Source organism: Mobula birostris, chromosome 11 (genome assembly GCF_030028105.1).
Source record: "Mobula birostris isolate sMobBir1 chromosome 11, sMobBir1.hap1, whole genome shotgun sequence".
Lineage (NCBI taxonomy): Eukaryota > Metazoa > Chordata > Chondrichthyes > Myliobatiformes > Myliobatidae > Mobula > Mobula birostris.
In genome coordinates this window covers 63,673,758-63,696,090 of record NC_092380.1, presented here as the reverse complement: position 1 = coordinate 63,696,090, position 22,333 = coordinate 63,673,758, and the positions used below count along the sequence as shown (strand labels likewise).

Below are 22,333 nucleotides of genomic sequence, written 5' to 3'. Positions count from 1 at the left end.
GGAATAACATTGCTCAGTTCTCGGCTATTCCCAGACACAACGATTTGAATGAGGGAAACAATGGTAATAGTTCTAAATTTGTCAACAATTTAAGACTGTGTGTGATTATGAATTGAGAGGATGATGGAAAGAGGCTTCAAGAAAATACAGACCAGTTTAATGAGTGAGCAAATATCTGGCAGTTGCAGTTACTTCATATTCATGGATAAAGAATATAAAGTAAAAGGCAAAATTGAAAGACAGAGTATTATTTAAATAGGGATAAATTGGGAAAAGTTGATGACCAAAGGAATTTGGGTGTCCTTGCACTCAAGTCACTGAACAAGTGCCAGGTTCACCACTCTGCCATTCTGAATACAGGGGCAAGTATCGCACTTCGATCATACATGGTCTTGGTAGGTTAACTTCTGCAGGAACTTATGCAATTTTTTTCTCCTTCCCACAAAAAAAATATACTTGCCATAGTTCAATGAAGATTCTTGAGATGATGCACTGTTATGTGAGAAATATTAAGTTAACTAGATCAGTATTCGCTACAGTTTAGAAGAATGAGAGGACAGCTCAGTAAAATATACAAAATTCTGACAGAGTTTGAGCAGCAGTTTGCGTTAAGATTTTTTTCCCTGGCTTGGGGCTCTGAAACCAAGAGTCACAGTCTCGAGTTATAAGGTAAAATGTCTTGGACTGAGATGAGGAGAAATTTCTCCACTCAACTGGTGAATTTGTATCGTTCATTATCACAGAATATTGTAAATGCCAAGTTAGTGAATATATTTCCAAATGAGAGAATCTGCAGATGCTGGAAATTTACGCAACACACACAAAATATTCTGAACCTGAGGAGAGGAGAAGATGGCGCCGTGACACAGCTCACAGCGGTCACTCCGGTGGTGATGTCTGTTATTTTTCAAGTAGGGTGCCATGCACAATCCTGATTTGATGGAGACAGACGTGAGAGCACAGAGGAACGTCTGGTGAAACTTCTGAAATGCCTGCTTTGCTGCTGCTGCTACTATGTGGTCCGAAATCTCCGGAGGGGAAGGCCCCAAGTCCTTGGCTTTGCTTGTTGTTCGGCGGCCGGGGTGGGGTCGAAGCGCTCGGCAGAGGATGGTGCTCAGTGTCGAAGGGCTGGTCAGAGGCTCGAAGTTTTTGGACGGACTCAGAGTCCGCTGCGGTCGGGTGCTTCCAATGGTGCTGCATCGGCAAGTTTGCAGCGCTTGGAGGTTCATGGCAGGGAGAGTTTCTCCCTTCTACCATCTGCGTGAGATGATGAGTCTATCAGGACTTTGAGACTTTTTTTTAAACCGTGCCCATGGTCTGCTCTTTATCAAATTACGGTGTTTCTTTGCACTGTTGTAACTATATGTTATAATTATGTGGTTTTGTCAGTTTTAGTCTTGGTTTGTCCTGTGTTTCTTGTGATATCATTCTGGAGGAACATTGTATCATTTTTTAATGCATGCCTTTCTGAATGACAGTAAACGAGGACTGAGTGCCCTCAGTCTAAAAATGCTAGAGGAACTCAGCAGGCCAGGCAGCATCTCGGAAAAGTGTACAGTCAACATTTCAAGCTGAAAACATCGACTGTACTCTTTTCCTAGATGCTGCCTGGTCTGCTGAGTTCCTCCAGCATTTTGTGTGTGTTGGTGAATATATTTATAGGAAATAGATGGATTTCTATAGAAAAAAGGCATCAGGGAGTATAAAAGCAGGAATATGGTATTGAATTAGAAAATCAGATGTGATTACACTGAATAGAAGAGCAGGCTCAAGGGGCCAAATGGCCGCCGGTTCTTTGTGTATTTCTATGTTTTCTTTGCTGATTAGATAACAGTTATCTTTCTCTTATCTGAAAACAGTTTTGAATCATCAGTTCTATCTGACACATCACAGCATCCTTTCATCTTGTGCGTACCCTGGTCCTGCAGGATGGTGAAATGTAGAAATAACTTCCTGAGTCTCCCAGCTTGATGCGATGCTTACAGGTTCTGGACAGGCCACTCAATGCGCATTTCCTGTGAAGGAGGAACAATAATATCAGAAAGGAATACACCTTGCTAACTTACTGACAGAATAATATTTTTGCCAGAGATAACATGTAGTATTTCAACAAGCAAGGTCCACCAAGTATCTAACCTCGGCCTGCAATACTTTGGATTGGACTTGAATTTTTTCATTATTATTCCTTTTACAGAAAATATGACATCATATCTAACCGATTTCTCTGGAGAAATGCACAATAATTTCAGTTAAGACAATCTTCAAAATGAACTACTGCTGTCCTCATTGAAATAAAAACACAACTAATTTGCCAGTGTCCTTCTGGGTGAGACATGTGACTCAATAGTTCCATTTAATGTCAGAAATGAATGCAATATACATCCTGAAATTCTTGTTCTTCACAGACATCCATGAAAACAGAAGAGTGCCCCATAGAACAAGTGACAGTAAAAACATCAGACAGTAAAAAACCTTGCCCCACTCACCCCTCCCATGTACCAGCAACGAAGCAATAACCCTCCCCACCCATTCCCCCCAAAAAATCAGCATCCTCCATCCACCAAGCAAACTGTACCACAATCGCCAATAAAGACCACAAGACCATGAGACCATGGGACATAGGGCAGAAATAGGCCAGCTGGCCCATCGAGTCTGCTCTGCCATTCAATCATGGCTGATCCTTTTTTTAAAAAAAATTTCCCCCTCAACCTCAGTTCCCAGCCTTCGCTCCTTAACCTTTGATGCCATGTCCAATCAAGAACCTATCAATCTCTGCCTTAAATACATCCGAAGACCTAGCTCCACAGCTGCCTGTGGCAAAAAATTCCACAAATTCACCACTCTTTGGCTAACGATATTTCTCCACATCTCTGTTTTGAAAGGGCATCCCTCTATCCTGAGGCTGTGCCTTCTTGTCTTAGACTCTCCTACCATGGGAAACATGCTTTCCACATCTACTCTGTCTAGTCCTTTCAACATTCGAAAGGTTTCAATGAGATCCCCCTCATCCTCCTGAATTCCAGTGAGTACAGACCCAGAGCCATCAAACGTTCCTCATATGATAACCCTTTCATTCCCAGAATCATCCTTGTGAACCTTCTCTGGACCCACTCCAATGCCAGCACATTTTTTCTACGATGAGGGGCCCAAAACTGTTCACAATACTCAAGGCAAGACCTCACCAGTGCCTTACAAAGACTCAGCATCACATCCCTGCTCTTGTATTCTAGACCTCGTGAAATGAATGCTAACATAGCATTTGCCTTCCTCACCACCAACTCAACCTGCAAGTTAACCTTCAGAGTGCTCTGCACAAGGAATCCCAAGTCCCTCTGCATCTCAGATTCCTGGATTTTCTCCCCGTTTAGGAAATAGTCCGCACATTTATTTCTACTACCAAAGTGCACGACCATGCATTTTCCAACATTGTATTTCATTTGCCACTTTCTTGCCCATTCTCCTAATCTGTCTAAGTCCTTCTGCATCCTACCCGTTTCCTCAACATTACCTGCCCCTCCACAAATCTTCGAATCATCTGCAAACTTGCATCCTACCCGTTTCCTCAACATTACCTGCCCCTCCACAAATCTTCGAATTATCTGCAAACTTGGCAACAAAGCCATCTATTTCATCATCTAAATCATATATATACACAACATAAAAAGAAGTGGTCCCAATGCTGACCATCATCTGCTGTGCAATTTAAAAACCAATCATTCACCCAACAACTCAACATTCCACAGGCTCTCTCTCTCTCCCTAATAAATGAAAAAAGAGCTGCTCCCTTTCACAGCAAGAGGGGAGACATAACAAAACTACTCACTGATTTACAGTGTTAAAAGCTTTTCTTTCCCCCTCACCCAAGTTCTCCCACGGGGGGGGGGGGGAAAGAGGGAGAGGGATTCAGAAAAAAAATTGGAAGAGGTGTGATGTCTCCATAACAGAATAAAACGTGACATAAAGTCATCCTGTCAAAATTAAATTACAACAGCCAAAATTATATTTGTGAACAACATGCTGGATATCACTGAAAAGTTTTTAAAAATTAAAATTAATGACTTTTTTTTCCCATTGGATCAAAGAAAATTAAATAATATTAACACATCCTCCTTCTCCTCTTTTCCTGGCTATTACATAAAATTGCATAGCATACATATCCAGACATTCAGCCAAGTCCAGGCCAGGGTTTATGTTTCTCTCAGCCCATCCTTCCTCAACTAACAGCATACCTCACTGTTACTCTTTTCCCTTCTAACACTTATCTAGCTTCCCCTTAAATGCATCTGCGCACTGCTCTTCAACTTCCTCCTACTGGTCAAGAAACTGTTCGCGAGTTCCTTATTTGATTTCTTGTTGAATATCTTGCATTGCAATTCATTACACTGAAGTTTTTTTTTGTGGTTCATCTCAAAATCTCTCAATTTTAAATCCTCCATTAGGCCACTTTCGGACAGGAAAGGCCTAACCACCATCCTTAACCAATATGTTTATATTATTTTGTTTCTTTTATCTTATTCCCTTTTCTTGCTTACTTTTCAAAACCTGTGTGATTATGCATCACGCTAGAAACTTCTTTTGATGGACAACAAAACTAGGCCAAATTTCCTGCTACACGTGTCTCCACCAATCTGTTGACCAACCAGTTCACCAGACACCACTGTTTTTAGTCCCTTGTTGTGATGCCGAGTTATCCATTGAACTTAAAAACCCAGTGGAATCACCAACTGTTTACATTAGTTGATCATTCAGTGTATCTACTCCGTGTAGGCATGAGCTGGCATATCACAAGGACAATTATAATCTTAATCACAGTTTAATGATTTTAGGTAAAAGTTTGCAAGATCAGCTGCTTAATACTTTGTTACAACTTTGGCAGTTCGCTGTGTTCTTGACTGCATGACTTAACACTGAGTAAAATATGCAGCCCAGCATATGCAGAGATGTTGAGTTTTTAAAAAGCTGTAAAAACTCTTAAAGAGTACCGGGTGATAATAATCATTTAAAAAAATTAAATGGCTGGCTACATCAGAAAGACTGATGAGATTGGTTACACAATGGATAATTGGCTCATGTACACTGAGCTATTGGAACAGTATTTTGAAGCAAGTAAAATAGCCAATGAGAAGCGACTGATGTGGCTGAATGGAAGAGATTGAGCATTGTCAGTTCGGTAATGGACTTAATGATACAGTAAGAGATTGTTTTGTGTGTTGAATTTTAAAAGAAAGCATTCAAAAACAGTTCCTAACTGAAACACAGCTTACATTAAAATGACCCATGGAAATCACTGTTCAATGGAAACCGCAGACAGAAGATGCAAATGAGTTGCAGTCAGAAATGAAAGTAAGCGTGAATAAAATTGCAGCATCTAAACAAAAACTGGCCTAGATGAAGAAATTGTGTTACCATTGTGACAGGGGCTCACATACAACAAAGAAATTAAGATTTAAGGGTGAAATTGCAGAAAAGGCTACAAAGTAGGACACATACAGAGACACGTTGAGCAGAAAAAAAATAAATGGACTTTGGAGATAAAAGCAAAAGCTAAAAAAATGCAGTTTCAAGACGTTAGAAGGGCGTTAGATGGCGTCCCGGGGCAGGTTCTCCGGGCCTGTGCAAGCGAGCTAGCTGCAGTATTTGCTGACATCTTCAACTGCTCCTTGTTTCAATCTAAGATCCCCTTGTGTTTTAAGAAGGCAACGATAATCCCAGTGCCGAAGAAGAGCAAGGTGGCATGCCTGAATGACTATCAACCTGTGGCTCTGACACCAATTGCTATGAAGTGCTTCAAGAGATTGGTTATGGCACACATCAACCACAGCCCACCGGTCAACCTCAACACTTTGCAATTCGCCTACCGGAGCAATAGATCAACGGCAGATGCCATCTCTCTGGCCCTACATTCCCCCTTAGAACACCTGGAGAATAAAGATGCATACGTAAGGCTCCTTTTCATTGACTACAGCTCTGCCTTTAATACCATCATTCCAAATAAACTGATTCCTAAGCTCCGGAACCTGGGCCTTAGCACTCAGATCTGCAGCTGGATCTTCAACTTCCTCACAGACAGGACCCAGGCTGTAAAAATAGGGGACAAGCTCTCCTCTACAATCACTCTGAGCACCGGTGCCCCACAAGGCTCTGTACTCAGCCCCCTGCTGTACTCACTGTACACCCATGATTGTGTAGCCAAGTTTCCATCAAACTCAATATATAAGTTTGCTGATGACACAACAATTGTAGGCTGTATCTTGGGTAATGATGAGTTTCAGTACAGAGAGGAAATTAAGAACCTGGTGGCATGGTGTGAAGACAATAACCTATCCCTCAACGTCAGCAAGACGAAGGAATTGGTTGTTGACTTCAGAAGGAGTAACGGACTGCACGACCCAATTTACATCGGTGGTGCGCAAGTGGAACAGGTCAAAAGCTTAAAGTTCCTCGGGGTCAATATCACAAATGACCTGACTTGGTCCACCCAAGCAGATTTCACTGCCAAGAAGGCCCACCAGCGCCTTTACTTACTGAGCAAACTAAAGAGGTTTGGCCTGTCCCCTAAAACCCTCACTAATTTTTATAGATGCACCGTAGGAAGCATTCTTCTAGGGTGCATCACAACCTGGTATGGAAGTTGTCCTGTCCAAGACCGAAAGAAGCTACAGAAGATCGTGAACACGGCGCAGCACATCACACAAACCAATCCTCCATCCGTGGACTCACTTTACACCGCACGCTGTTGAAGCAGTGCTGCCAGGATAATCAAGGACACGACCCACCCAGCCAACACACTTTTCATCCCTCTTCCCTCCGGGGGAAGGCTCAGGAGCTTGAAGACTCGTACGGCCAGATTTGGGAACAGCTTCTTTCCAACTGTGATAAGACTGCTGAACGGATCCTGACCCGGATCTGGGCCGTACCCTCCAAATATCCAGACCTGCCTCTCAGTTTTTTTGCACTACCTTACTTCCCATTTTTCTATTTTCTATTTATGATTTATAATTTAAATTTTTAATATTTACTAATTTTAACTATTTTTAATATTTATAATATTTAATATTTGTAATCCAGAGAGTGTGAAGCGCAGAATCAAATATCACTGTGATGATTGTACGTTCTGGTACCAATTGTTTGGCGACAATAAAGTATAAAGTAAAAAGAGCACTAATCTAAATGCTGTTGATGAAAAATCTGATGATGAGAGTGACACAAGACTAGCTACCCTGTGAAAACTAACAATAGAAAAGCAATATGTGGAAATGACATTTGTAACAGTGAAATACAATGACCAACAAGCCACATTGGGCTTGCACGCAGTAAAAACAAGAGGGGCATGATTGGCTGAGACAATTACAAGAGGATTGGAGATCCAGCCACCACCTACATGCCACATCCCCTGCAATGAAGCCATATGAAAGTGAATTAAGAAATGTACTGGATGATGCCTCAACTGCCTGTGCTGAATGCCATAAAGTGCAACCCAACAGAGGACAAACAGATGTTGGTGCCAACCTCTATGCCTCTGGTTGGAAAGCATCTCGGACCAAGGAAGGACCGTGCTGCTCAGAAGAATTGTAAAGTGTCAAAAGCAGTGGTCTGACTACAACAATTTTTGTAGGCAATGTATCTGAGAAAGCTTTTGATACGTTAATCAGATAGTTACTTGTAAAGTTTGGCTTGGTTTTGAGCTGGAAGAGAGTTCAAAGAGCTTCAGGAAAGTTGCAAGTATTCAGCTTTTGTGAGTATAAAGAACCAGAATATACTCTGTGTGGATTAAAGTTGTGGCATGAACTACAAATGGGAGACAAAGAGCTGCTTGAAAAAGTAAATGCAAAGACCAAAGCCCAGCTGGACGAATGGAAGGTCAAAAAGAAAGGAGTCAATGGAGATACAAAAACAGAAGATTCATTACACGATGTTGTGGATGAGGAAACCAAAAAGACAGATCAGATCATAAAGGGAGCATAGAAGGACTAATAAGAGAATGCCCCAGTGAACTAAATACACCTTCCCAAAATCACGATGCACAAGGTAGAAGAAAAAGGAAGAACGACTTCCTGTGGTGTCAGAGTCGACTCCTACAACCACCATGATGGAGGACCCAGAAGCTGAGATTGTTTTCACAGCCACAAGTCTCTCCTGCCAAGCAGAGTGACCACCCTTGTCAGGAAAGGTGTTATCCCACAAGAATAAGAAATCCTCCACAGGCCAGAATGGGACAATTTAAAATTTACTATGCTGTGGATGTCTGTTATTGTACAGTATACTGTGTAAATAGTTGAAATGCATTCTGTTGAGTTGGAGTTTATAGCCAAGCAGGAAGGAATGTTGTGTATTTAATATTTGAGTAATATTGTAAATATATTGGTCGATTAAACTTTCTTTCTCATTTGAATAATTCAGGTTACATGTATAAACACGTGAATTACATATGTCAGCACACTACCACGTGAAACGCACACAACTCGCTTAAAGTAAACTCAGGGTTAGACGCCCATTTCGGACTCCAGTGTCTTCCTTTGAATTAGTTTATCACTTTGAAGTGACTGAACATGACACAGGGCCAACAAGTTTAACTTTGGCTACTTCTAAATAATATAACTTAAATATCTTAACTATATCTGATATACATTTAACAAATTAGTCTCCATTCAACTGAAGACTACAAGATAATAATCAGTAGTCATTTCAAAGTACATTTATCAAAGTGTGCATACTTCATATAACCTTCAGTTTTGTCTCCTTACAGGCAGCCACAAAACAAAGCAGCCTTAACAGAACCCATTAAAAAATTCCGTCAAATAGCCAAACTGCGGAAATATTAAAACAAATCAAGCAAACAATAAGAGTAAGCAAATAACATCCAGAACTGAAGCTCACAAAAGTGAGTCCACAGCCACAAGGACAGTCACAGCCGATTCAGGAGCCTGTTAGTTGCACAGCTCCAGTTCAGCGCAGAGACGAGTAAACCTCGTGAGCAGCGAGCTGAACACTGGCCCGTCCCTCTCATCCAGTCTGGACACCTTGACCTCTTTGATCTGGCCCAGCACTTAAATCAGCCAAACAGCAGGGCATTCCCCATTCTTGAACCTTGGCTATGCCGCTTTGCCACACTCTTGACCCGGGACCCACTGCCTGGATTCACCCCGTAGCTAACCTTTCCAATCTGGCCCAGCACTTAAGTCAGTCAAATATCAGCTCGTTCTTCCCTCTAAGACCTGGGCCCATACACACCACACCAAAGCCATCCTGCCCCTTCGAGACTTCAGTTCACACTGCAATAATGCCAGTTCGTGGAGGCAGTTCAAAAGCTCAACTCTGAACGAGAAGCTACAGGCTACTGATTGCAGTGATTGTTTCCCAGAAAAAGTGTCATTAATTAAGTAGTTAGCAGTTTTCCCACAGAATCTGTTTCGCCAGCATCATCTTAAATTGGAAAATGCTTGTGTCTTCCAATATAGCTGCTTGTCACCAAAGAGATTTGCTTTGGAAACTGACAAGGCAATCATAACTCCTACCACTATTGTGAACTAGCAGCCACAACACTCACCAATACTGTTAAGAGAAAAACATCCTATCGGAACACAACTTCAATTATGAGATTCTGTGGGAAACGGGTTTTCCTATTATATTTTTAAAAAATCACCAATACAGTTTGATGAATGTAACACCACTATATTGAAAGGGGTCATCCGTATATGGTTAGTTCCCAAGTTCAAAGTAAATTTATTATCGGAGTACGTAAATGTCACCATATACTACCCCGAGATTCACTTTCTTGTGGATATTCACTAAAAATACAAAGCAATATTAAAGAATCAATGAAAAACTACACACAAAACAAAAACAAACAACCAACCAATGTGCAAAAGACAAAATGTTCAGATGGAAAATAAGTAATATTGAGAACAAGAGATGCAGAGCCCTTGAATGTGAGGCCATAAATTGTGGTATCAGTTCAGTGTTGAGGCGACAAAAATCATTAACACTGGTTCAGGAGCCTGATGGTTGAAGGATTAAAATTGTTCCTGAACCTGGTGGTGTGGGACCCAAAGCTCTTGTACCTCCTTCCCAATGGCAGCAGTGAGAAGAGAGCATGGCCTAGATGGTGGGGGTCCTTGATGATGGATGCTGCTTTCCTGTAGCAGTGCTCTTTGTAAAAGTGTTCAGTGATGGGGAGGGCTTTTCCTGTGATGGACTGGGCACTGTTCCAATACTTCTGGTAGGCTTTTCCATATGTGGGCATTGGTGTTTCCATAACAGGCCATGATGCAATCAGTCAGGACACTCTCCACTGTGCATCTATAGAAGTTTGTCAACGTTTTAAATGACACATCAAATCTACGCAAACTTCTAAGTAGAGGCGCCTATTAGCAGTGTCATGTTTCATAGTCATAGAAACATGACATGCATGTTTATAGTTCAGAGTGCAGTTCTGATAACCTCAGGCCTCAGTACAATGACTCAGGTTTGTACAACGAAAAATGAAGACGTCACTGAGATGGAAGCTGTTTTCACCAGATGAATCTTTTGGGGCCTGAACTTTAAGGCAACAGCCATCAGGGCAGGCATAAATGGATTGTGGTCCTCTCAACATCAGATTTGCTAATGAAGAGGTCTGCTGAACTTCACAGGAGGTTGGGCACACTCCACACTTGGGAAAGTGAAAGCCCTCTATTAAATCCTTGTAGACTCTCAGTCTAAATTCTCAGACAGAAGTGAGATTACATGCACCACAGTAAAACTTTCAACACTGACAAGTTCAGATCCACCCAGAGAACTTGAATACAATGTGGAGTGGCCAAGAAAAAAGGTGAACATAACTATATAAAAAAAACTGGTATCCCAATGTCCTTAAGTACCTGTCAGTCAAATATGTGACTTGATCCCTATATGAAGTAAATCCTTATTGACCTCTAGTGTTCAGACTCTTAGGGGAAAAATTCTCATTCAACCATACATACATATACAGCTAATAAAAACAGCATTCCACTGGGGCCAAGGGGTAAAACACAATACATACAGTCACAAAAATAAGATTAGCTCGAGTCCCTGAGGGGCATCGCCTGAAGGTTGACAGTACACAGGATGTTGCCCTGGACACGCACTTCTGCACAAACAAGCTTGCGTTGAGTCAACCAGCTTGTCTTCCAGGGATTGAACACAGAAGAGCAGCCCCGACAGAAGAACCAGCCTGCAGGTACCACCCTCCAACCCGAAGGGGATTCCATCACGCCCACCGCACCTCTGTTCTCTCCCACACCTCCTCCCCGGGTAGCTGCAACAGGCAACGCCGCGGCAGGAAGGTCTGACCTGTGCAACAACTGAGGTCACACAGCTTCCCCTGCTGTCGGGCTCGCCAATGAACTGGACTTGAAGTGTTTTTTTTTATTGACAATATCCAACAGAGTCTTGTAATCAAAGAATAATGTTCAAGACACAAACTTGCACCATTTGTTGGACCCAGAGAGGCTAGGCCCATTGCTATCTTACTGGAACAAGATCAAAACTAACTTTTTCTTTTAAATATAAAGTTGATACAACATACCTGTCGGTGGTTTGGACAAACTGTATTGCAAAGAACAGAGGTGAAAAAAAACTGGATACTTTGAAAACTGCTTCTCAAGTCCACAAACATAATTCAAGTTGCTTTGAAAGAATCATCTAGATTTTCTGTGGCCAGACAATAAGAAAGGAATTTGGAAATGCTCATTTAATCCTCTGGTGAAGCTGAAGATGAAAGAGTTAAATTTCAGTAAAATGTTTAATCCTGTAATATTGAGTTCTAATCCTCCTTTGTTTTTCTGAGGTACAATACCTCCCACTTATCTGCAGGAATTATAAGAATTTATATAATCATGAAAAATATTCGAGCAATCTCTGGGCAACTCAGATGTGAAGAGAAGTCACAAACACTTCCACCAGCACCAGATTTGAGCACAATATAAAATTCTTTTGCCAAAGATTTTCTTCAGAGTTCAGTTGGTCCCACTGTTTTCTGTTAATGCTTTATGTGTTAAGACAGTGAAGGAGCCTACTTTTACAACAGTAAGCTAGACATTGAGCATGCAATAAATCTGCATAAGTAATAACAATCTTCTGGAGTTTCAGTAAAATAAAGGAAAATGTTTACTGTTTGCATCACCATTAGGTATGGCGGTGCCTATGCACAGGATCACAAGAGGCTTCAGATGATTGTAGACTCAGCCAGCTCTGTCATGGGCACAAACCTCCCCAGCATCTTCAAAAGGTGCTGCGTCAAGAAGATGGCATCCATCATGAAGGACCCTCACTATCCGGAACACACCCTCTTCATCAGGGTACAAGAGCCTGAAGACCCACACACCATGTTTTCGGAACAGCTGCTTTCCCTCTGCCATCCGATTTCTGAAAGCTTCATAAATGTGACATTATTCCTCTTCTATACTTATTTTTTTAAAAAATTACTGTAACTTAATATAATTTGTTACACCTGCCCTATACCCCAGCCAGAAAGCAACAAATTTCACGGCTGATGTCGGTGACAACAAAGCCGATTCTGATTCTGGGTGCATTGCGCATCAACTAAGTTCCAACCACTTTTATTTCAATATCACAAGACACAAGACCATGAGACATAGGGGCAGAATTGGAGAATTCGGCCCATCGAGACTGCTCCACCATCCCGTCAAGGCTGATTTATTACTCCTCCAAAACCCATTTTTCTCCCTTCTCCCTGCAAGTTAACCTTTCAGGAATCCTGCATGAGGACCTTAATGTCCCTTTGCAACTCTGATTTCTGAATTTTCTCCCATTTAGGAAATAGTCCACACCTTTATTCCTTCTACCAAAGTGAATGACCATACAGTTCCCTACACTGTATTCCATCTGTCACTTCTTTGCCCATTCTCCCAATCTATCCAAGTCCTTCTGTATATTCCCTGCTTCCTCAACAATACTTGCCCCTCCACCTATCTTTCTATCATCCACACATTTGGTCAGACTTTCATGTTCTAGAAACAAAATTCTGACATAAAATGTCTACAATTAATATCAATATGAGCATCACAACCAACTTTCAAATGCAAGATAGTTTTTAACCTCACAGCACTACAAAACAACGAGTATTATCCTAACATTGTTTCCTTTCAAACTACACTAGTTATAGACTCAACATTCAATAGACAATAGGTGCAGGAGTAGGCAATTCAGCCCTTCAAGCCAGCACCACCATTCACTGTGATCATGGCTGATCATCCACAATCAGTACCCTTTTCCTGCCTTCTCCCCATATCCCTTCACTCTGCTATCTTTCAAAGCTCTATCTAACTCTTTCTTGAAAGAATCCAAAGAATTGGCCTCCACTGCCTTCTGAGGCAGAGCATTCCATAGAACCACAACCCTGTGTGAAAAAGTTTTTCCCTCAACTCCGTTCTAAATTGTCTACCCCTTATTCTTAAACTGTGGCCTCTGGTTCTGGACTCCCCCAACATCGGGAACATGTTTCCTGCCTCTATCGTGTCCAATCCCTTAATAATCTTATATGTTTCAATCAGATCCCCTCTCATCCTTCTAAATTCCAGTGTATACAACCCCAGTCGCTCCAATCTTTCAACATATGACAGTCCCGCCATCCCTGGAATTAACCTCCTGAACCTCCGCTACACTCCCTCAATAGCTAGAATGTCCTTCCTCAAATTTGGAGACCAGGATACTGCTTACCACTTCATTGCTTTCTCCACACTCTCACACAAGACTGGGCCTCCCTTACAGTTTCACCAACTCTGCAGTAATCTAACCCCACAAGCAATGGATATTTGTCTCCACCCAACAATATTTTTACTGGATGGCATGGAGACAGACCACAATCAATTCCTTCGTCTCACTGACATAGAGTACAAGGTGGTTGTTGCAACATCACTCACTCATCCAGCTGATCTACCTCACTCCTGTACACCTCCTCACCATCAGAAATTCTGCCAACAATAGTTGTGTTGTCAGCAAATTTATAGATGGCATTTGAGCTGTGCCTAGCCACACAATCGTGGGTGTAGAGACAGCGAGAGAGCGCAAGAGAGAGAGAAGCAGTGAGCTAAGCACGCATCCTTGAAGTGCACTAGTGTTGACTGTCAGCAAGAGGAGATGTTATTTCTGATTTGCACAGACTGCTCTCTCGGTAAGGATTCAGTTGCAGAGAGGTACAGAGACCCAGGTTTTAGAGCCTGATGATTAGAACTGAGGGAATAATTGTGATGAATGGTGATAAAAGGATTAAATAATTTCAATAAAAAGCAGCCTGACACAGATATGGCTATTGTCCGGGTGATTCAAGGCCGAGTAAAGAGCCAGGGAGATTGCATTCCCTGTAGACCAATCGTAGCAATACACAAATTACAGCAGGTCCAGGTCCTTGCTTAGGCAGGAGTTGATTCTGCCCATGATCAACCTCTCAAAGCACTTCATCATTGTAGATGTGAGTGCAACTGAGCAATAGTCAGTGAGGCAGCTCAACCTGCTCTTCTTGGGCACTGGTATGACTGTTGCCCTTTCGAAGCAGGTGGGAATCTCCAACAGCAGCAGTGAGAAATTGAAGATGTCCTTGAACACTCCCACTAGTTGGTTGGCACGGGTTTTCAATGCCTTACCAAGTACAGTATCAGGGCCTGTCAGCAAGCGAGGGTTCACCCTTTTGAAAGATGGTCAGACATCATCCTCAACGATAGATCACAGGGTCATCAGATGCTACAGGGATTTGCATAGTAGTTTTATTCTCCTTTTCAAAGCGTGCATAAGAGGCATTGAGCTCATCTGGGAGTGAAGTATCACAGCCATTTATGACACTAAGTTTCACTTTGCAGGAGGTAATGGCCTGCAAACATTACCCGAGCTGACGTGCATCTGATTCAGTCTCTAACCCCAACTGGAATTGTTTTCTCGCTCTTAAAATAGCTTTCTGTAGGCTGTATCTGGATTCCTTGCTCTGGATCACCAGTATTGAATGTTCTCATCACACCCAACCACACGGGTCCTGATGAAGTCGGTGGCAACCGTGGTGCATTCATTCAGAATCAAACACAAATCCCTGAACAGTCCATCAACTCAGAGGAGTCCTGCAAGTATTTCTCTGCCTCCCTTGATCATATCTTCCTGGTCTTCACCACTGATACCGTGGGCTTCAGTCTCTGCCTATACGCTGAGAGTAGAAGTACAGCCAGGTGATCAAACTTTACAAAGTTTGGACGTGGAATGGTACAATAAGCTTTCTTGATGAAGGTACAACAGTGGTCAAGTGTGTTGACTCCTCTGGTTCCACAGTTGGTCTTAGTACTTCAGCGACATCTTCAAGCTGGTCTGGTTGAAATCTCCCACAATGACAGGGAAGGCATCAGGGTGCGCAGTTTCACGCCTGCTGATTACGGTCCTCAATTATTACAGTGCTGACCTGATGTTGGCCTGAGGTAGAACGTACACTGCTATCAGGCAGAAAACTTCCTCGGCAGGATGAATTTTGACTGCTAGGTGCTCCAGGTTGGGAGAGCAGGACTGAGACAGAGCCACCAAGTTTGTGCACCATGATGAATGAATCAAAAGATACTCCACCTCGTCTGTCTTTAAAAGACTGAGCTGTCCTGTCTTTTCAGAGACTGGTGAAGTCATCGGACTGCTGTCCTGCATCCAAAATTGTGGGTATGAGCCATCTTTCCATAAAGCAAGGTACACACTGGCCTCTGATGTCTCTCTGGTACAGCAATCTTGCTTGGAGGTTTTCAAATTTATTTTCCAGAGAATGTGTATTCCACAGCAGGATAGTCAGGAGTGGAGGTCTCAGGCCTCTGAGTTTCATTCATACCCATTGACTGGCACAGTATTCCAGATTCCATTTTGTTAAAGGGGAACTGGACTTGTAACCCAAGTCTGCCATCCGATAGATAGATGTTTGAAACATCTTAAAACGATGCTGCTTACTGAAATACACATGGCTGTGACTAAGGATTTCAGCTGTGGTGGTCCTGAACTGGAATATTTGATTCCTTTAGGAGCTGCACGCAGAGTCACCACTTATCACCGCCACCTTCAGGAAGGGCAAGTCGAGGGAACACACACTCGCCCTCAACGTGGGATCAGTGTGGAAGGGTGAGCAATTTCAAGTTCCTGGACGATCTATCCTGGGCCCAACATATTGATATGATTGCAAGAAAGGCATGACAGTGGCTATGTTTCATTATGAGTTTGAGGAGAATTGGTACGTCACCAAAGACACTCGCAAATTTCTACAGTTGTAGCTTGGAGAACTTCTTACTGTTTACGACACCATCTGGTACGGAGGAGCCACTATATAGGATTGGAAAAAGCGTAGAAGTTGTAAACTCAGCCAGCTCCATAATAGGCATTAGCCTCTGCTGCAAGCAGGATATCTTTGAAAGGCAATGCCTCAAAAAGGCGGCATCCATCATTAAGGACCCCCATTACCCAGGACATGCCCTCTTCTCATTGCTACCATCAATGTGGTGGTACAGGAGCCTAAAGACACACTCAACATTTCAGGAACAGCTTCTTCCCTTCTGCCATTAGATTTCTGAATGGACAATGAACCCATGAACACTACATTAAGTTTTTTCCCTCTCTTTTTGCACTACATATTTAATGTTAAATAAAGGAAATCGGCTAGTAGGTTGTTTCAAGCATCTTGAAGCATCAGTTCTTCTGCAGACTTTGGTTGGTCTCACTTGCTCCTGGCTCTCTAGGTCAGCGGTCCCCAACCACCGTGCCGCAGAGCATTTGCTACCGGGCCGCGAGGAAACGATATGATTTGGTGATACGAGTCAGCTGCACCTTTCCTCATTCCCTGTCACGCCCACTGCTGAGCTTGAACACACGCGAGGTCATTAACAACGCGTCATCCATGTCAGGGCAGGAAGAAGATCAACTCCTTGAGCTTGCAAATGACGGCAGGCTGTAAAGTATGTTTGACATAACATCTCTGCCGGCATTCTGGATCAAAGTCAGGGCTGAATATCCTGAGATAGCCACGAAAGTACTGAAAACATTGCTTCCATTTCCAACATATCTCTGCAATGAATGCAATGAAAACTAAATTGCGGAAAAGACTGGACATAAGGAACCCCCTTCGAGTATCGCTGTCTCCCATCACCCGTCGATAGGACTGTCTTGTTGCAGGAAAACAAGCTCAAGGCTCCCACTGATTCAGCGATATTGGTGTGTTGCAATGATTTTATATGTTCATATGGGGAAAATATGCGCTGTGTGTTTAATATCCAAACATTACTTAAAATGTTATGATGCTATTGACTGATAAGTGACTTATATAACCATATAACAACTACAGCACAGAAATAGGCGATCTCGGCCCTTCTAGTCCGTGCCGAAAGCTACTCTCACCTAGGCACACCGACCTGCACTCAGCCCATAACCCTCCATTCCTTTCCTGTCCATATATCTATCCATTTTTTCTTTAAATAATATCCAACCTGCCTCTATCATTTCTACTGGAAGTTCTTTCAGCACTTACTTCAAGCTCCCCGTCCTCCCCTGATGATTGACTTATCACTATATTCATGCGAGGAAAATATGCCCTGTGTGTTTAATATTAAATTCGTTAGATAAACCCTTTAGAAACAAAATTGAGTGTATTAGCCCCTTATTACCAATATTCCTGTCGTGATTAACACCCCCACCCCCCAGAACAGAATCGCCAAAAAAGATTTACAGAGAATAATATCGGCAGGTACACACATGCGCAGGTCACACATGCGCACTGGTGCCCGCGCAAGGCTTCATGGTCATAGTAGTCTTTCTCGGGGTAAACACAACGTATTTTTTGACTGCTACTCTTGACCATTAGTAACCTTACCACCACCCCACCCCCCCCGCGGGTCAGCCAGTCCGCAAGAATATTGTCAATATTAAACCGGTCTGCAGCGCAAAAAAGGTTGGGGACCCCTGCTCTAGGTAATCCCAGACAGCCTAGGTGATGTTGAGATCAGAGCTCTGTGGAGGCCATACCAACTGAAACCATATAAAAATCTAGAACAACATCTGCCCGTGCTACTAAACCCAGTTCTGATAGACAATATACATTTGAGCATCACCTACAGATAAAGATCCCAAGTAGGAGACGACACATCCAAGGCTAATCATCCAAGGCTTTTCAATCCAATTTACCAAATCCACATCTGGACCTCGCTGCCCAGCTATGTGTGTAGCATCTAAACTTCTTCCACTTTTTGTGGTTACTCTTGCCACCTTACATACAGGCACACACAATACTGGACTGCTGTCACAGTTGAAGATTACTGACACCATCAACTTCCTAACATCAGCGCAGTTAATGTCTAGTCAATTTCAATGCCTTCTCCTCTTCTTGATTTATTGTAAGACCACACAGCCACTGGCACTTGTGAGCCTGCCCTTGAAGGAAGCCATGAACAATGCACTCAATGTTTTCTTGAAGCATGGCTATTGTGATGGTGGGAGAAACGAAGCAAAGTGCTGTCAGGGTTTCAGAAAGGGGCCTTGACAGGCTGGTGGAAAACATTACCCACTGCAGAAATGAGCCCTATGAACACCAAAACTCAATGCCACAATTAGGCACCCCAGACAGGGGTTTGTCAGGAAGCTATTTGTGATGCCCTCCCTCAAGCAGAAGAGAGCAAACTATGGAAAAAAAAACAGCAACCTGGGAAGGTGTTAAGTGAATAAAAAAAACAAGTCTACCTCAGTGATGGGGATTCAATTATCTTCTCAATACTGACCTTTTTACATAGACCTGAGCCTAAACTTTTAAATGATTACTTTAATTTAGTACTAATTACACAAAATACAACAAAGTGAACAAAAACGTAATTTTACTATACTCCTCAGGCACCTCATACAATTAATGGCACAAGAGTTTAAATGGAAATTACATGTCCTCACTAATTTCTGGAATCCTTCACACACTTTGTACGGTTAGGGACGCAAATTCGAGTATGGACAAACCATTCTAATGCGGTGAGATGCTTCATTCCAAAACAGAGTGCCCTCTGCTGCGCTAGTGTGGGATTTTCTTTCTCCCATATCAAACATCACACAATTCCCTTAAAACTGACAGTCTGACACAATTACAGTGCTGAAGTCCAGTCATTGGGAGCTGAATTCATAGTATCGTTTTTCCTTTCACTTTACAGCCAGCAGGTAGGTACATACACCAGGAAGGCCTGGATTGAAATCTGCATCCTACACAAAGAGAAGCCGAATCTAACAAATTGCAGAGGTCTGTGATTCGTAATTTATACATTTGTGAGGCCCAATAAGACAATAAAGCTGTGTTAATATTGTGAGTATGAGCTGTTGTAACGCGGCATTAGTTTGCATTAGGATTGGGAAACACTATGTGAACACTTACGTCACTACTTCAGCCTGCCACCCACTAGAAGAGAGAAAGAACATCAAATCAAGAGGAGAAGACGACCAATTAATAACAATTAGATCAAAGCTATGAAGAGCATGTTCTTACTTTGGTCCACCACACTCTACAGCTGAAGCTTTGACCACTGGTAGCGCTTGGGCAGCTGCTGGTTCAATACTCAACGTGTTGCTCTCGACGGCAGCCTGAACCGCTTCTGTCAGCTGAGAAACAGGAGTGAGAGCCAGGGGAAGTAAATAATGAGGCAGAAAAAGAAACAGGAGGACAAAGCACAAGATAGAGACAACAAATGCATAAACAAAGACAATGAGGTTCCACACGAGGTAAATAGAAGCAGACAATACAAGATACAGAAAGAGGGAGGATAGGGTAAGCGAGGCGGAGAGGTATGAAAGAGAAGAAACAGACAAAAAATATCAGTCAACATACACAGAATTTTCTTATTAACAAGGGCTTAATCTTACCCAAATATTGAGGAAGACCTAAAACTCAATTATAGTCTAATCCTTCTCATATCCAATACTAACAGCTATTCTAGAACAAGAAACAACTACATCACTGCTTTCACTTCCCCTCCACTTTCTTCTTTTTTTTAAAGATTTAAATATTACACTTGACTCAGCTGCCTCCGAAATCCCTTCACTGTTTCAACAATACTGCAGTTATCAAAATTTGCACTTAAAGTCAGAAAGTAATTGACAGTAACTCCTGTACTTTCATAGACAGAATTGAACAGTATGAAACAGAATAATCAAGGTTTGCATTCTCATACACTAAATGACCTGGCCACAATGTTGCTTCAGGGTTCAAAAGAAATCACATGGGCTCTTTGAAAATTGAATCTTCATCTTCTAATACGGCCACGAGGAATTCACAAACTCACCTCGTGTTTGGCGAAGGAAAGGCATGGACCAATGTCTTCTTGGTAAATCCTTTCTAAGAATGGGCAAGCCTTATCCAGAGTCGGTTCCTCCTTCCATGCCTGGAACTCATCAAATAAAATCAGGTCCATCTACAATGGAAAGGCAGTCACATTAGTAACAGCATTTTGCTGGGTTCTAAATTGTTGTGTGCACCTTTGAATGGAATTCCATCACTGCTGATTTGTTATTAAGGAAACATATATTCTCACTCCTCTTTTAAAAGACACTGATTCACCCCAGAGTACAAATCGATGAATATCAAATGCCCATTGGTAGCCCACTCAAGGTTATTTTTAAGTAAAATGAATCAACAGGCCACGCTAGACAACAAAATCAAAGAACAGTTCTACCCTTGCTGGACATCCACACATATGCAGGTTATCAGACTGTGGTGGGGAGTAAGGTAAAGCAACTTTCTTGACTATAACCTATTCTTATTAATTTTCCCTTCTCCACTCTTAAGATCATACAGTTCCAACTACCATCTAATTTTGTGTACAACAGCGATGATTTCTACAATTCCTCTGTGCATATGGTTATGCACCACGCCTCAGAATGCATTTTCTCGGTAGGCATTCCCACACGCTTCCTATAATCCCAACATTGCCTCAAAATATATTGTGGAATATTTCTATAAGGAATTGAAGTAAAAATGAACCTAATTGCCAGTTTATGTTTCATACTTTTATTTTTATGTCTAAAGGCTTAGCAACAAGATTAGATGCACCTTGCTAATTAATACAGTAAAGTGGGAAAAATTAAACCTCAATTGGCTGGCATAAAGGCATTCTCCCAATTCATTCATTGATTAATAGTGAGGAAGGACAGAACCCTATTATTAGTTCCTGAAGATAAGGTGAACCCCAGTCATCCTCATTCATTTATTTAAGAAGAAAGAGAAAGTCCCAATCAATCAGTGGATGCGAAGGGCATTAACAGGTTTACGAATGATTGATTTATCCCGGTCATAGTGAGAAAGACATTTAACCCAATTATAATGAGGGAATGGTGCACCCTGATCATAGTGGTGAGGCCATACCACAGTCACTCATCAGGTATCCTAACTGATTGTGGGAAATAAAGGAGCAATGCATTCAGTATTAAAGGACTTGTCAGGAAGGAAGTACCCTGATTCTCATTGACTGAGGAGGGATGAATCTATCCTCATCACTTACTACTTCCAAGGTCAATCCTCCAGGGCCAATTAAATAATATTGCTACTCATAGACTTGGTCTTAATATCTTGACTTCCATTTGATTCCTCTTTTCTCTTCAACTGAAAATTTGCCTGTTCGTGATTAGCAATTGAGAAAGCTGATGCATTTCAAAATTAGCGGTCTGTGCTCTATATCATGTCTACCAAGAAATAGAGTGAGAAGGTCCCAGAGATAATTTCACCTACCCTTATACCCAGCAGCTAGAGAAGACATTCAAAGGTGCAATGTACAACACCCTATAACATGTCTTGTCACCTGTACATTAATTATTTAATCACATTTTATCTTCTTGGGCTGCAGATGATTAATCACATAAGCAGGTCTCTTTCAATGCAGATTGGATGAGGAGGAACAAACATGCAGACTTAAATACATTTATTTCGGAATATCATTCTAGACTGGGCAGAGCAAAAGGTGGCAACAGTACCTGATGCTCCTGCATTGATGATGACTTGGAAAGGTGCTCAAATGGCTCAGGTGTGACATAGATCGCCCTCCCAGGTACGATACAGAGAAGCAGAGACAGAAGAGTAGGTACCCCTGGCTTCAAGAGCACCATGAAAAATTAATATTAGAAGAATTTGAATATTATACAAGATAGACAGGGAAGATCACCATTATGGAGAAAAGTACAAACAACTCGCAAAGTTTTGAGAATAACAGCAGAATCATTTTAATATTAATTCAGTTCTCAAAAGAGAGCACATTAAAAGACAGAGTCACGGGGAGAGAAGAAGATACACAATCTCACACACACACACTTAAACACAACCTCACTAGTTACTCCACCG

The 22,333-nt window shown here is 42.1% G+C and overlaps 1 protein-coding gene across 8 annotated transcripts in view; it reads right to left on the bottom strand.

Annotated features, from left to right (window-relative positions):
- Positions 1 to 22,333, bottom strand: part of rab3il1 (RAB3A interacting protein (rabin3)-like 1) — a 68,227-nt gene that overhangs the window by 5,772 nt on the left and 40,122 nt on the right. For 7 of the 8 annotated variants that reach the window (XM_072272389.1, XM_072272386.1, XM_072272388.1 and 4 more), the window contains 4 exons: positions 20,286 to 20,414; positions 19,493 to 19,605; positions 19,382 to 19,405; positions 1,916 to 2,015 (listed from right to left, as the gene is read on the bottom strand). In XM_072272389.1, coding sequence (XP_072128490.1) covers positions 1,916 to 2,015; positions 19,382 to 19,405; positions 19,493 to 19,605; positions 20,286 to 20,414 — 366 coding nt within the window. The remainder of the gene's footprint in view (positions 1 to 1,915; positions 2,016 to 19,381; positions 19,406 to 19,492; positions 19,606 to 20,285; positions 20,415 to 22,333) is intronic. The other variant, XM_072272383.1, reaches the window with a different exon arrangement.